Consider the following 12,817-nt stretch of genomic DNA (forward strand, 5'->3'; position numbering starts at 1 on the left):
TTAAGTTGGCCTCACTGACAGATGGAGAAATACCCAATAGCTATGACCCTGTGGGTGTTATTAATCATGGGACTAGAACTAAAAACTCATAAACATTTGTTGAGATATTAAAAAGATCAATAATGGATGAATTATCAAATAAACAAATGTATTTTTATATTGAAATTCATCTTCTGCACTGAATTTTTTGTAGTTTGAGTACTTTCATATTATAAAATGGAAAAAAAAATTAAATTCTTACCGTTGACTTTGCATATTGTTTTAATTGAATGTGTAGCTTTGACTTTGAATAAAAACAGCCCATTTTTCTGTTAGGAATTTTTCTGTTAAGTATACCCATTTTGCATTAATCCATAGTTAGTTGATGATAGTAAAGTGGTGGCATTACAAAGCATGTCTAATCAAATTGATGTCATCACATTTATATTTTTATTGATATATTTTTAAAATTTGTATTTGATATATATTTTGGTAATCTGCATTATCACAGATACCACACTGCCAACACCATCAACATACAATGTACAGTTTACATATTTTGTAATGTGAAAAGAACAAATCAATTTAGATTTATTTCTTACTCTCTCTTTGTGATTAGTCAGCTTAACAGCTTAAAGGGGAAAACCTATTGCATTTAGAACCATATCTTTCTTAAGAATTGTGAAAGATCCTTTATTCCAGTTGGTCATGGTAAATTGTCTGATAATTATTTACCAAATATCCTCAAATGTCACAGATATGATGGCTGTTCTTTTTTCCAAAATTCTGTTTATGGTCCTTTCCGCAGGAGTTCAGTGTGATTAAAGTATTTTGAGTACCCAGCACAACAATATCTATATCATGGCAACTCTGTATTTTCACCAAACCTGGAATCCTGTTTTATTTGTTTATTCCTTTCCTGTGTTATGAATTAAAAGTCTATTGCATTCTATTTCTTTTTCTTCTTCAGACAGATTTGCTGTTGTAATAGAGATGGTGTGGTGTGAAGTAACAGAAGTCCAAGGAGAGAAATGGATATTCCAATCCACCATAACAAGTCATCTATTTCTCCAAACAACAACCTTCCTAAAAAGGCCTGTAAGACAGGGAGAAGAATAAAGAACAGTAAAATTGTACTCTGATCAGTGCGTAAATTTCTCAGCTGCAGTAAACTGAAGATGCATAATTATTTTTAAGACATATGCAGAAAAATAGTATTTTGAACATACTCAAAAGGTTCTTTGTGTATAATATTCAAAGGCTATATAATAGTTTAGCATTTAAATATACTATTTGGAAAATAGCTAGAGACTAACAAAAGAAATCACCCAATACTATCAACTCACACATGCTTGCTAAAATCTTCTTATTTATGCATTTGGAGTACTAGTGTGTTAAATGTTCCAGTTCCAGAAAATTCTGATACCAAAATGGATTTTCTAAGTCTGGACAAACAATTTGGTTTTGGACTATTTGCAGACCATTCAGAACAATCAACGAGTGAAACAGTGATATAAGGCTACTACAATATTCTGCCTTAAACAAAAGAGGGGGTGCCCTTTTGAGGTTTTCATCAATCATATGGTCTCACTATACTCACTGAAAAGATGAAGTTGGATGCTGTTGATGTCACAGTTACTGTAGCTGAGGAGAAGGAATGTCTTAAAGCTTTAGCAAAGAAAGTCCACATTATGGCATTGCACACAAACACTAGGCCACCACAAACAATTTGAAGTATTACAGATACCTGCAGAACAAATGGACACAAAAATTATGATCTTTCTATATATTTTCAAACATTCACTTCAAAGTGAATTCAACATTCACTTCAAGAAACAGCAGATATGCAGAACTGAGTAGAATTCAGCTCTGAATATTACATTATTAAATACATTTTTTTAACAGAGATTTTGTTGCAGTGGGCAAACTTATGAAAGGCACTGGTCATGATTCAGATTTGCTTTGCAAATGGCATATCAATATTTCATCCATCATCTTGAACAGGTAGTCCTCAACTTATAGCCAACCATGATATCCAAAATTTCTATTGTTAAGCAACACATTTGTTAAGCGATTAACATTTATTAATAATTTTTTCAGTGCTGTTGTAACTTTGAGCATTCACTAAATGAACTATTCTAAGTCAAGGATTACTTGTATTTAGTTCTGGAGGTTAAAAGGAATATTCACTATAAATTGTGCTAAATTGTGCCAAAATTCCTCACTGAAATGGAAATAGTATCTCATTAACCATATTTTAATAATTTTAATACCGTGTTTCCCTGAAAATACGACCCAAAAAAGCCACCAGGTCTTATTTTGGGGGGATGTCATTTACTGACTAACCTCACTTGTGCGTGTCCCCTCAGCCTCCTTTTCGCTCTCAGAGGCCTTCAGGAACATTGTCTTCTATGGCCGGCAAGGCTTTCCTGAAGGCCTCTGCAGCCGATAACAGAGCTCCGGATCGATCTGGAGCTTTTGTTATCAGTTACATAACTTTTTCCCATTCAGTTAACAAGAATGAACTTCTGAAAACCAAACGTATCAAAAGGAATCCTTTATTGAGATGAGACAATTCATGTAGGAGTTCAAAGCAGCATCTAATGTCTCTCAGGCATACCGGGATAGATAAGGGAGTTAAGAACCCCTCCCCTTCTCTCAATGTTTATTTAGTGAAACAAAAGCCAGTATGTTTATTCCACCCCACCCCTTCTGAAGGAACGATCTTTTCACAGTTTCATAAGCATACATCTCACTGTGGAATTTTTATGGTCTTCTCATCTCCTGGCTGTGCCTCTCAGAGGCGATAGGTCCCGGCCATCTGGGATTCCTCTCTCCATTGTATCATGTGTGGGTTATACAAATTCGATATAAGATTGAATGTATTCAGGTTACATCAAGAAAAGATTTATCAGTCTCCCCCCCCCCCCTTTTCTTCTTCCACTGAAGAAATGACAGATACACGGATCTGACATCCTGCCCTCCTTAAAAAACAGATAGGTCTACCTGGAAAAAACAAAAATTATGCATTACATTTGCAATTCAGGATGGTTTATCAGGGTATTTTAGGTGGAACTTCCATAGTAATGTGGGTGCTTTTACATGTCGTTTGGCTACCCACTCATTTTCTGAGGAAGGAAGGTGTTTCCAAGCTACTAAATATTGTGTGGATCCACGGTGAGTGTGTCAATCACGGATATCTTTAATTTCAAAATGTTGTTCCCATGTACCATGATGGGGGTTGGAGGTGTGGGAAGGGGAGGTCTGAGGTTTGAAGTGATCTCCGGTTTTAGCAAGCTACAGTGAAATACTGGATGAATCTGCCTAAGTGTTTTTGGAAGTCAAAGCTCTACCGTCACGAGGTTAATAATTCTGGAGATTGGAAATGGGCCAATGAATTTTGGTCCTAATTTCTTAGAGGGCTGTAATGACTTTAAGAATTTTGTGGACAAATATACATGGTCCCCAATCTTGAAAGGTTTAGGTTTGCAACGTTTTTTGTCTGCTTGAGTTTTGTAAACTGCTCTAGCTTCCTGTAAAGATAATCTTACCACTGGCCACATGGCTTGTAAGTTATTCATCCACTCCTTAAGGGAGGAGATTTCAGGTTCTTTGGTGGGTAGTTCCGGCATGGGGCTGAATTCTTGGCCCGTGGCTACCTGAAATGGGGTGAACCCTGTGCTACTATGGACTGAGTTATTGTATGCTACCTCTGCAAAAGGAAGGTCAGTCCAATTGTCCTGTTGGTAATTAATAAAGCATCTTAAATATTGTTCTAATATGCTGTTCACACTCTCCATCAATCCGTCAGTTTGGGGGTGACTTGGTGACAACAACCCCTGGGTGGAGCCTAATAGGTTTAAAAAACGCCCGCCAAAATTTGGATGTGAACTGAACACCCTTATCTGAGATAATCTGTTGGGGAGCTCCATTAAGGCGATAAATGTCTATTAAGAACCTCTTTGCCAGTGCCTTGGCAGTTGGGATCTTTTGGCATGGAATAAAGTTTGGAAAAAAGATCAGTTACAACCCAAATGACAGTATTCCCAGCACTTTTGGGAAGCTCCACTATACAGTCCATAGAGATCTCTTTCCAGGGTGCAGAGGGTCTGCTACTGTTTGTAAAAGTCCAGGATATTTTCCTTGTCTTCTCTTTGCAGCAGCACAGATGGGGTAGCTCGTAACATAGTTTTCAATGTTCTTTTTGAGAGACAGCCACCAAAATTGTCTTTTGATGAGGTGCAGGGTTTTTACAAACCCAAAGTGACCCTCTATTTTTGAGTCATGGGAGCGTTTCATGAGGTCCATTTTCTGGCTTGCAGGGATATAAAGTTAGCTTTCTACCCAAGCCAGTCCATCTTTGAGTAAACTATTGTTTTTGTTAGCCTGGAGCCAGTCGTCCTTAAGTAGTGCCTCCTTAAATATTGATGTTGTAGTGTCTTCAGTCAGGGATGATTTTTTTTCTCTTGTGCCCAGGTGATTACTTTGGCTGCTAGTTGGGTCAGTTGGATCATTGGTTTTATAACCTCAATCTTTTTGCTGTTGTATTGGGGTTTTCTGGACAGTGCATCTGCTAAGAAGTTCTTTCTCCCAGGAAAATATTTGAGAGTGAAATTAAATCGTTTAAAGTATTGAGCCCACCTTACTTGTTTTTCGGAGTTTCTGTGGATTTCTCAGAGCTTCCAGATTTTTGTGATCAGTCCATACTTCAAAGGGGATTTGGTTTCCTTCCAGGAAATGTCTCCATGTGAGCATTGCCCACCGCACAGCATATGCCTCTTTTCCCCATATGGCCCATCTTTGCTCGGTTTCCGTCAGTTTCTTGGATGTATAAGCGCATGGTTGCAATTGTCCACTTCCATTCTTTGGGAGGAGGACTGCTCCAACTGCAACATCACTAATGTCAGCTTGGAGGACAAAAGGTTGTTCAGGATCTGGGTGCTTAAGGACCGTTCTGCTGAGAATAGATGTTTGAGTTTCTCGAATGCCGCTTGGCATTCCATTGTCCAGATAAGGGTTTGCCTTGCTTTGGGTCGCCCCCCCATGATTGGGAGGCCGATGTTTGCAAAAGCTGGAATGAATTGGCGATAAAAATTTGCAAACCCCAGGAAGCTTTACAGTTGTTTGCGGGTGTGCGGTGGGTCCCAGTCCAATACAGCTTTTACTTTCTGTGGGTCCATCTCTATTCCCTCGTGGGATATTCTATAACCCAAGTAGTCAATTTTTTCTTGGTGGAATTCGCATTTAGACAGTTTTGCATATAGTTTAGCATCTAAAAGTTTTGTGAGGACTGCACAGAGAAGCTTGATGTGTTCTTCCATCGTTTCTGTGTAGATTAAAATATCAAGATACACTAAAACCCCTTTATATAAAAATTCATGAAGGGTTGCACTGATCAATTGCATAAACACGGCAGGCACTCCTTGCAGTCCAAAGGGGAGCACTTTAAATTGGTGGCATCCCAATGGTGTGTTAAAAGCTCTCTTCCACTCATCTCCTTCCTTTATTCTGATGTGGTAATATGCCTTTCGTAGGTCTAACTTGGAATTTTTTTTTCCTTTCGAGAGCTGGGCTAACATGTCCTTCATGAGGAGGAGTGGATACATATTCTCTATGTAAACCGTGTTTAATTTTTGGTAATTCACACACAGACACATCTTTCTTTTCATGGAATAATACTGGGGCAGCTACTTTTGGTCGGGTGGGTTCGATGAAGTCCCTTTTTAAGTTTTTATCGATAAAAGCTCTGAGTTCCCTCAGTTCTCTGGGAGACATGCAGCACATTTGTGGTTTTGGGAGTTTAGCCCCTGGTAGGATTTCGATAGCACAGTCTGTGGCTCGATGGGGTGGGAGTTCATCACAAGCTTCCTCACTAAATACTTGAGTCAGATCCTGGTACTCATTGGGGATGTTAATGGGTTCAGCCGACTGTCCGGTCATGGCTGATTCTCTGTTATACTTAGACTCCATTAATCAGAGAAAAGATATCTTTTACTGGAAATCAAGTGGTAGCAACAAAAGAATTCTGAATCTGAGAAAATGGGCGTGTAAATCACATATACAAAGTACTGGCAACATTCCCACCCCCAATAGTTCAATTGGCTCATGCAATTAGAAGTTGTGTATATCATCATGTGGGCATCTCCAGGTGGTGATGAGGCCTCTGTCCGTTGACCTTGACATATTTTGATAAAGAGTTGCAGCTGCGCATAGCATAGGATAGAAGCCTTAGCAAGAATCTACCCCCCAGCTTATACAGTTCTGTTTTGTAACACCTCCAGCTCACTTCCCATAACCAAATCCCCCCGTGACTTATGACAGCCGAAAGATGCAAAGCAAAGGGAGAAAATCTTGAAGGCTGACATTTGGCCCTCCTGCAAAAGAGACGTTAGTCCTAGAAAAGATAAAAATAAAAGGTAACAGAAAATATAACACCATAATACTATTTTTTTAGGGTTTATCAGGATATTTAGTATGAAATGCCTTGATAAGCTTAGGAGCTCTAACATCCTTCTCATTCACCCATTCAGACTGGGAAGGAGGAAAATGTTTCCAAACAATCAAATATTGGAATCGACCTCTTTGTTTTCGAGAATCCAAAACTTCTTTAACTTCAAAATGTTGTTCACCTTCAATTAGCAATGGCACAGGGGGATCAACCTGAGTTGGTCTCAAGTCAGAGGTATGTTCAGGTTTTAATAAACTAACATGGAAAACAAGGTGGATTCGTCGGAGGGTTTTAAGTAATTTCAGTTGGACTGCCACAGGGTTTACAATTCGTTCAATTGAGAAAGGTCCGACATACTTAGGTCCAAGCTTTTTTGACTTTTGTGTGGTCTGCAAATATCTGGTAGATAAAAAGACCTTGTCACCAACTTGATATGGTTTTTGTGGACTTCTCTTTTTATCTGCAAATTTTTTATGAGCTTGATGAGCATCATCTAATGCTTTACGGGTAACCAGCCAGGTAAGCTGGAGCTGTGTTATCCATTCATCTAATGACTGAGTGTTAGGTTTCTCCTGTGGAAGCTTGGGTATGCTTGTCCCAAAGCCATTTTAAATGGAGTAAACCCAGTACTACTATGTACTGAATTGTTATATGCCACCTCAGCGAATGGCAATAGGTCGGCCCAATTATCTTGCTGATAATTTATATAACATCGAAGATATTGTTCCAATACCGAGTTAGTCCTCTCACAAGCCCCATTGGTTTGTGGGTGGTGGGCGGAACTTAAGCCCTGGGTGGAGACCAATAATTTCAGGAACTCCTTCCAAAAGTTTGAGGTAAACTGGACACCCCATCTGAGATTATGGGTTCAGGAACCCCATGTAACCTGTAGATATGTAAAATAAACAGTTTAGCCAGCGTTTTTGCAGATGGGATTTTCAGACAAGGTATGAAATGTACCTGTTTGGAAAACAAATCGGTTACCACCCAAATAACTGTACTTTCCCCACTTTCAGGTTTGTCGGCTTCGCGAGCGGTAGGGATTCGCGAAGCTGCGCGATCCCTGCCGCGCTAGCCGTTTTGGGGCTTCGACCCGGACGGGTGCGGAGTGCAAGGCTGCCCTGCAGGGGTAGCTGAAGGTAAGGGGGATCCGGAGGAAGGGTTTGGGGGTGTTGTGAGACCCCCTCCTGGCCGGCAGAACCCCTGTTACCAGGACGTGCAGCGGCGGTCCGTAATGGCCGCCACAAAGAAGTTGACAGCCGGGCAAGTATGCGCAGGAGGAAGAAGAGAAAGTTATTGAAAGTAAAAGTTCTTCTTGGTCGACCCAGGGCTTTGAGATTTATTTAATTTAATTCCTGGAAAAGATGGTTTTCTGATGATTTCTTCCACAAGAGAAAAAAAAGCGGCTGTTTTGAGGTGCTGAAGGGAAAGCATTCTCCCTCCCGACGGAATTAAGCCGGAAGGGAGAGGATAAAGAAAATATATAAATTTGGATCTTGTTGGAGGAGATGCCTTGAAGACTTGAGGACAGAAATACAATCTTAATAAGGCTTTAAAATATAGACTTGGATTCTTTTTTTTATTTGTTTGATACCACCCTGGAAGAGGAAGGGGGAATTTTGGCTTGCTTGGATTTATTGAGGATTGTGGATTTTGGGATTGTTTTGCCTTTCTCTCGAATATTTGGTTGGTGTAAGAAGAAAGAGGAATAAAGAAAAGAAAAGACTTATTTATAATGGCTTTCCTTTTGAAGACCTGAGGGATGAATATGAGCAAACAAAAGCAATCTGCAAAGATGGCATGGAAAAAGCTTTTCTATTTCTAGAAATGGCGCTGGTCAATTACCAACAGACAATGGAACAGATGGAAATGGAAGAAGAACAACAAGGAAGAGACGAAGACGCCATCTTCATTGAATTCCAAAACTTATCTAAGGAAGAAGGAAGGAAGAGAGCAAGGAAAATGAAGGACTTAAGATCTAAAAAAACATTTGAGAAAGAGAAAAATATGATGCAAAGTAAATATAATGATAACAAACAAGAGAAAAGGGAATGCAACAGAGAAGGGATCCCAGCAAGGCAGAGGTTAGAAGAAGAAGGGGGGTAGGAAGATTTGGTGGGGAAGAAAGAAAGGGGAAAGGCGGAGAAAAGCCTCAAAGCTTTAAAATTGGATGGGAGAAGAGGGATTTTTTTAGAGATAAAGGATGAAATATAATTTTCTGTAAGAAAGATTCTGCTAAGGTACAGAAGATGGTATTGTAACATTTATATTTGAAATAGTAAATTAGAATGCTTTAAGATTTAATAAGAAATTAAAATGTTGAAGTTTTTATTAATGATTGATTTTTAAAATGTAATAAAATATCGAAGGAAAGGAGGATACAATGTATTTAAACATTTTTTGGTGGATAGAATGTACCAAGCAGAACCAAATTGGGTATTTGTTATGTTGAATGTTAATTTTACTAACTTAGGGGGAGGATAGAAAGGCATCATACTCTGATTAGTGATTTCAGGAGAAATTTTTTCTTTTATTATAAGAAGAGATAGAGGATAAATGAATGGGCAAAAGATACAATTTAATGATTTATTAAGATGGATTAAATAAGATAGAAATGTGAAGAGTGATATGTGTTATTATTTTAGCCCATGCAAAGAGAGGTAACTGGGGCCAAGGTACTTTACTAAAAGATTTTTTTTATGTTTGTTTGTGTTTGTTTGTGTTTTATGAGAATATTGGGGAAATTATTGTAGAAAAACAGGGAAAGATTCAATATGTAATGATTTGTTTGTTGTTGAAACTTTTAATAAAACTTGTTTTAAAAAAATCAGGTAATTCCACTATAAAATCCATAGAGATTTCCATCCATGGAGCAGTTGGTGTAGCCACATTTTTGTAGTAAGCCTGCTGGTTTACCAGGAGGCCATTTGGCAGAGGCACAAATAGGACAGCTAGTCACATAAGTCTCAATGTCCTTTTTCAAGGTAGGCCACCGAAATTGCCTTTTAACCAAGTGTAAGGTCTTCACGAATCCAAAATGTCCAGCAGCTTTAGAGTCATGAGCTTGCTGTAATATTTGGTTTCTCAGCTTTGCTGGCACATATAATTTGGCCCCCACCCATGCCAATCCATCTCTAACCATACAGTTATTTGAGTGAGCAAGGAACCAATCATCAAGTTTTAGAGCGTCTTTTAATTGTGCAGTTAAATCAACTTCCTTCTTTTTCTGGGCTCTGGTAACCACTGGAGCTGCCAACTGTTTGGTTGGGACAATAGACCGTACCACTTCTTGGCGAGCACTATTATATTGAGGTAATCTAAAGCATTCGCCATGAAGTTCTTTCCCCCTGGAATGTACTTCAATGAAAAATTAAAGCGCTTAAAGTACTGCGCCCAGCGAACTTGCTTGGGAGACAGCTTCCGAGGCATTTTCAAAGCCTCCAAATTTTTATGATCCGTCCACACCTCAAATGGGTGTTTTTCCCCTTCTAAGAAATGCCTCATCTTCCAGATCGCTTTTGGACTGGCTCAGATCCCCTCGGAGCATTTGGGATTCTTCCACAGGGTTGGGGGGGATCGAAATCCCACATCTACTCAGGCTCTCAGGCCAGTCTCCTTTCCTTGAGGGCTGGATGTTCCAGGTTTTCCCCGATGGGTGGTCTAGCTTTCTTGCAGGGGTCTTCGAATGGCATTCTGCTGCGTGGTGTCCCTCCTTAAAGCAACCAGATGTTCTTGGAGTCATGGTGGATTGGGGTTTGAAAACTTCCTGTTTCCCCTGGGGTGGGATCTTTTCCAAAACTTGCCGGTGCAGTACCAGTTTCGAGTCATGTCTATCTCCACCTCCTCTGCCATCATGTATCATTCGTGCAAGAGGTTTGGGGCCCCACAGGATAGGCAGGCAGCGTATAGGTCATCATTTAGTCCATCTTTGAACCAATAGACTAGGATATCCTCTGGCCTGTCTACCTGGCCAGCCAAGTCACAAAATTCCTCGGTGTATTCTGCTACCAGGCGACGGTCTTGTTTTACGACTCTAATGCAGTCATGGACTTTTCTATTGGCAAGGGGGTCCTCGAAGTGGCGTAAGGCCGTCATGAAGTGATCGAGGTTCCTTAATTCTGGGAGGTTGACATTGTGGAGCATCACCATCCATCTGGCTGCTGCCCCTTCAAGGGCCAGGGTGATGACCCCTGGTCCTCAGGATCCCTGGGTTGGGAAATCCCGCCCATATTCTTGCATGTAGGTGAGCACTCAGAAAAAAAATCCCAGTTTCTGGGGGTCTCCATTGAATTTTACCCCCAAGGGTGGGATCTTCCTCTGCAGTTGTATGTCTCTGGATTGGCCACGGTTAATCCCCTGATCCAGGGCGTTTAGGGGTCGGGTACCTGGTATGGCTGCTGGTTCTTCGGCTTGTCCCTCTGCCTGCTCAATCTCTGCTGGATCTGGGGTGGCAGCTCGGGTTCTCGCATTTTCTATTTCCCTCGCTCTCCTGCGTTGTCGTCCTGGTGCATCCCTCACCTCAAGGTTCTCCAGGGCTTCTTTCATGAGGCGATTTATGTACTGCCTCGTTCGGTTGTTGGCCAGTGGCTCCTCGTCCCATTCTTCCTGATTCGATAGGGCCTCCAATTTCCACCCAGGTTTACAATTTCCCCGGGTGAGGGTTACTCCTCTGGTTCTTCCGCTCTAGCTGTCTCTTTTTCCTACACCTATAGACCACTGGGGCTGGGTGGATGTTTCGCAGGCAGCCTCGCTGTCTTTGATGGGGTGCATCGAGTCAGTATCTGGCTGGGTAAGTGTCAATGTTTGTCCCCAGCATTTGGCTCCCTCTTGCTCCTTGCTGTATTCAGACATTTTTCTTCTTTTGCAGGGAACCAACGCCCATTCTCCTTAGAGCTGTTCGGATCGTCCAGATAGTGGGTGGAGCTTCAGTCTCTGCTGTTGTAGGCTGAGCTAATTTCTGAGGAACGCCTCCTTCTTCCATCACGTGGCTTGTCCTTGCGTTCCCCAGTTTATGCAAAGACGAGAGGAAACCAGGCAATCGCGCCCTCCTCTTACTAGACTTAAAGTGCATTGGCCGAAAACAAGACCCCACCAGATGGTGAAAGAAAAAGGGAGGGGCTGGACGATCCTCACAGCTCGAAGAGAAATGGTGTGTCAGGTAAGAACCAACGCCCATTCTCCTTAGAGCTGTTCGGATCGTCCAGATAGTGGGACATACCAAAGCTGGAGCCTGTCCTACGGGAGGGACACCGTCTGGTCTGTTGACTCATCAGAATCCCTGAGCACCCTCTGTAGGACCCTTCTACCGAACAAGGCTTCCGCCGCCGCGTACCTGTCGATTTTATAGTGCCTGATGAAGGGTGACGGGGAGGCCCACGTCGCTGCCCGACAAATGTCAAGTATTGGGGCCTGGGTAGCCCAGGCGGCTGAAGGAGCCGCACTTCTGGTTGAGTGAGCTGTAATAACCCTGGGCACTTGGAGGGCCTGGGCCTGGTATGCCCTGGAGATGGCCGCCCTGATCCAACGGCCTATGGTGGTTGAAGGTACCTTGAACCCCTGTGACCTTGGTTGAAAAGATATAAAGAGGGCCTCGGATTTGCGGAAGGTCTGAGTACGCTTAATATAAATCCGCAAGGCACGTCTGACGTCTAAAGTGTGCCATAGTATCTCCCTGTCATGAGTTGGCTTGGTTGTATTGCTTCATTTCATTTTATTTCCCCTTTTAGCCCTGCGCAGTTGTCTTATTTCGTTTTTCTCCTCCCGCGCCATTTCTTCCCACGTCTCGGCCCGCCGCCTGCTCTGGCTCAGACACTGGCAGGCGGACCTCAAAAATAAGATGAAACTAGCCTCTGCTCCCCTCATGGGAAATAAACTATTCGGACCTTCCCTGGACCCTCTCCTAGTTGAAGGAAGGAATAAAAAGAAATACCTCTCTGCAAAACCTTGGTAGAGTGAAAGGTTTTTTTTCTTTTTCTTTTTCTTTTTAAATTTCCTCTCCGGGCTGACCTCTATTGCAGACGCTGCTTTATGTCAGGCTACAGAACTTTTCCCCATTCAATTAACAAGAATGAACTTCTGAAAACCAAACATATCAAAAGGAATCCTTTATTGAGATGAGACAATTCATGTAGGAGTTCAAAGCAGCATCTAATGTCTCTCAGGCATACCGGGATAGATAAGGGAGTTTAGAACCCCTCCCCTTCTCTCAATGTGTATTTAGTGAAACAAAAGCCAGTATGTTTATTCCCCCCACCCCTTCTGAAGGAACAATCTTTTCACAGTTTCCCAAGCATACTTGTGGAATTTTTATGGTCTTCTCATCTCCTGGCTGTGCCTCTCAGAGGTGATAGGTTCCAGCCATCTGGGATTCCTCTCTCCGTTGTATCATGT

General features: G+C 41.6%; 1 protein-coding gene across 1 annotated transcript in view; it reads right to left on the minus strand.

The window, feature by feature from the left end:
• Nucleotides 1–406: 406 nt before the first annotated feature.
• TMEM42 (transmembrane protein 42) overlaps nt 407–12,817 on the minus strand; it is a 38,748-nt gene continuing 26,337 nt past the window's right edge. The window contains exons 2-3 of the mRNA XM_026678471.2: nt 1,580–1,726; nt 407–1,075 (exon numbers count right to left, since the gene is read on the minus strand). Of these exons, the coding sequence (XP_026534256.1) occupies nt 929–1,075; nt 1,580–1,726 (294 nt within the window). The 3' untranslated portion in view covers nt 407–928. The remainder of the gene's footprint in view (nt 1,076–1,579; nt 1,727–12,817) is intronic.

Source organism: Notechis scutatus, chromosome Z (genome assembly GCF_049901735.1).
Source record: "Notechis scutatus isolate UNSWTSFEM ecotype Mainland chromosome Z, rNotScu1.2, whole genome shotgun sequence".
NCBI lineage: Eukaryota > Metazoa > Chordata > Lepidosauria > Squamata > Elapidae > Notechis > Notechis scutatus.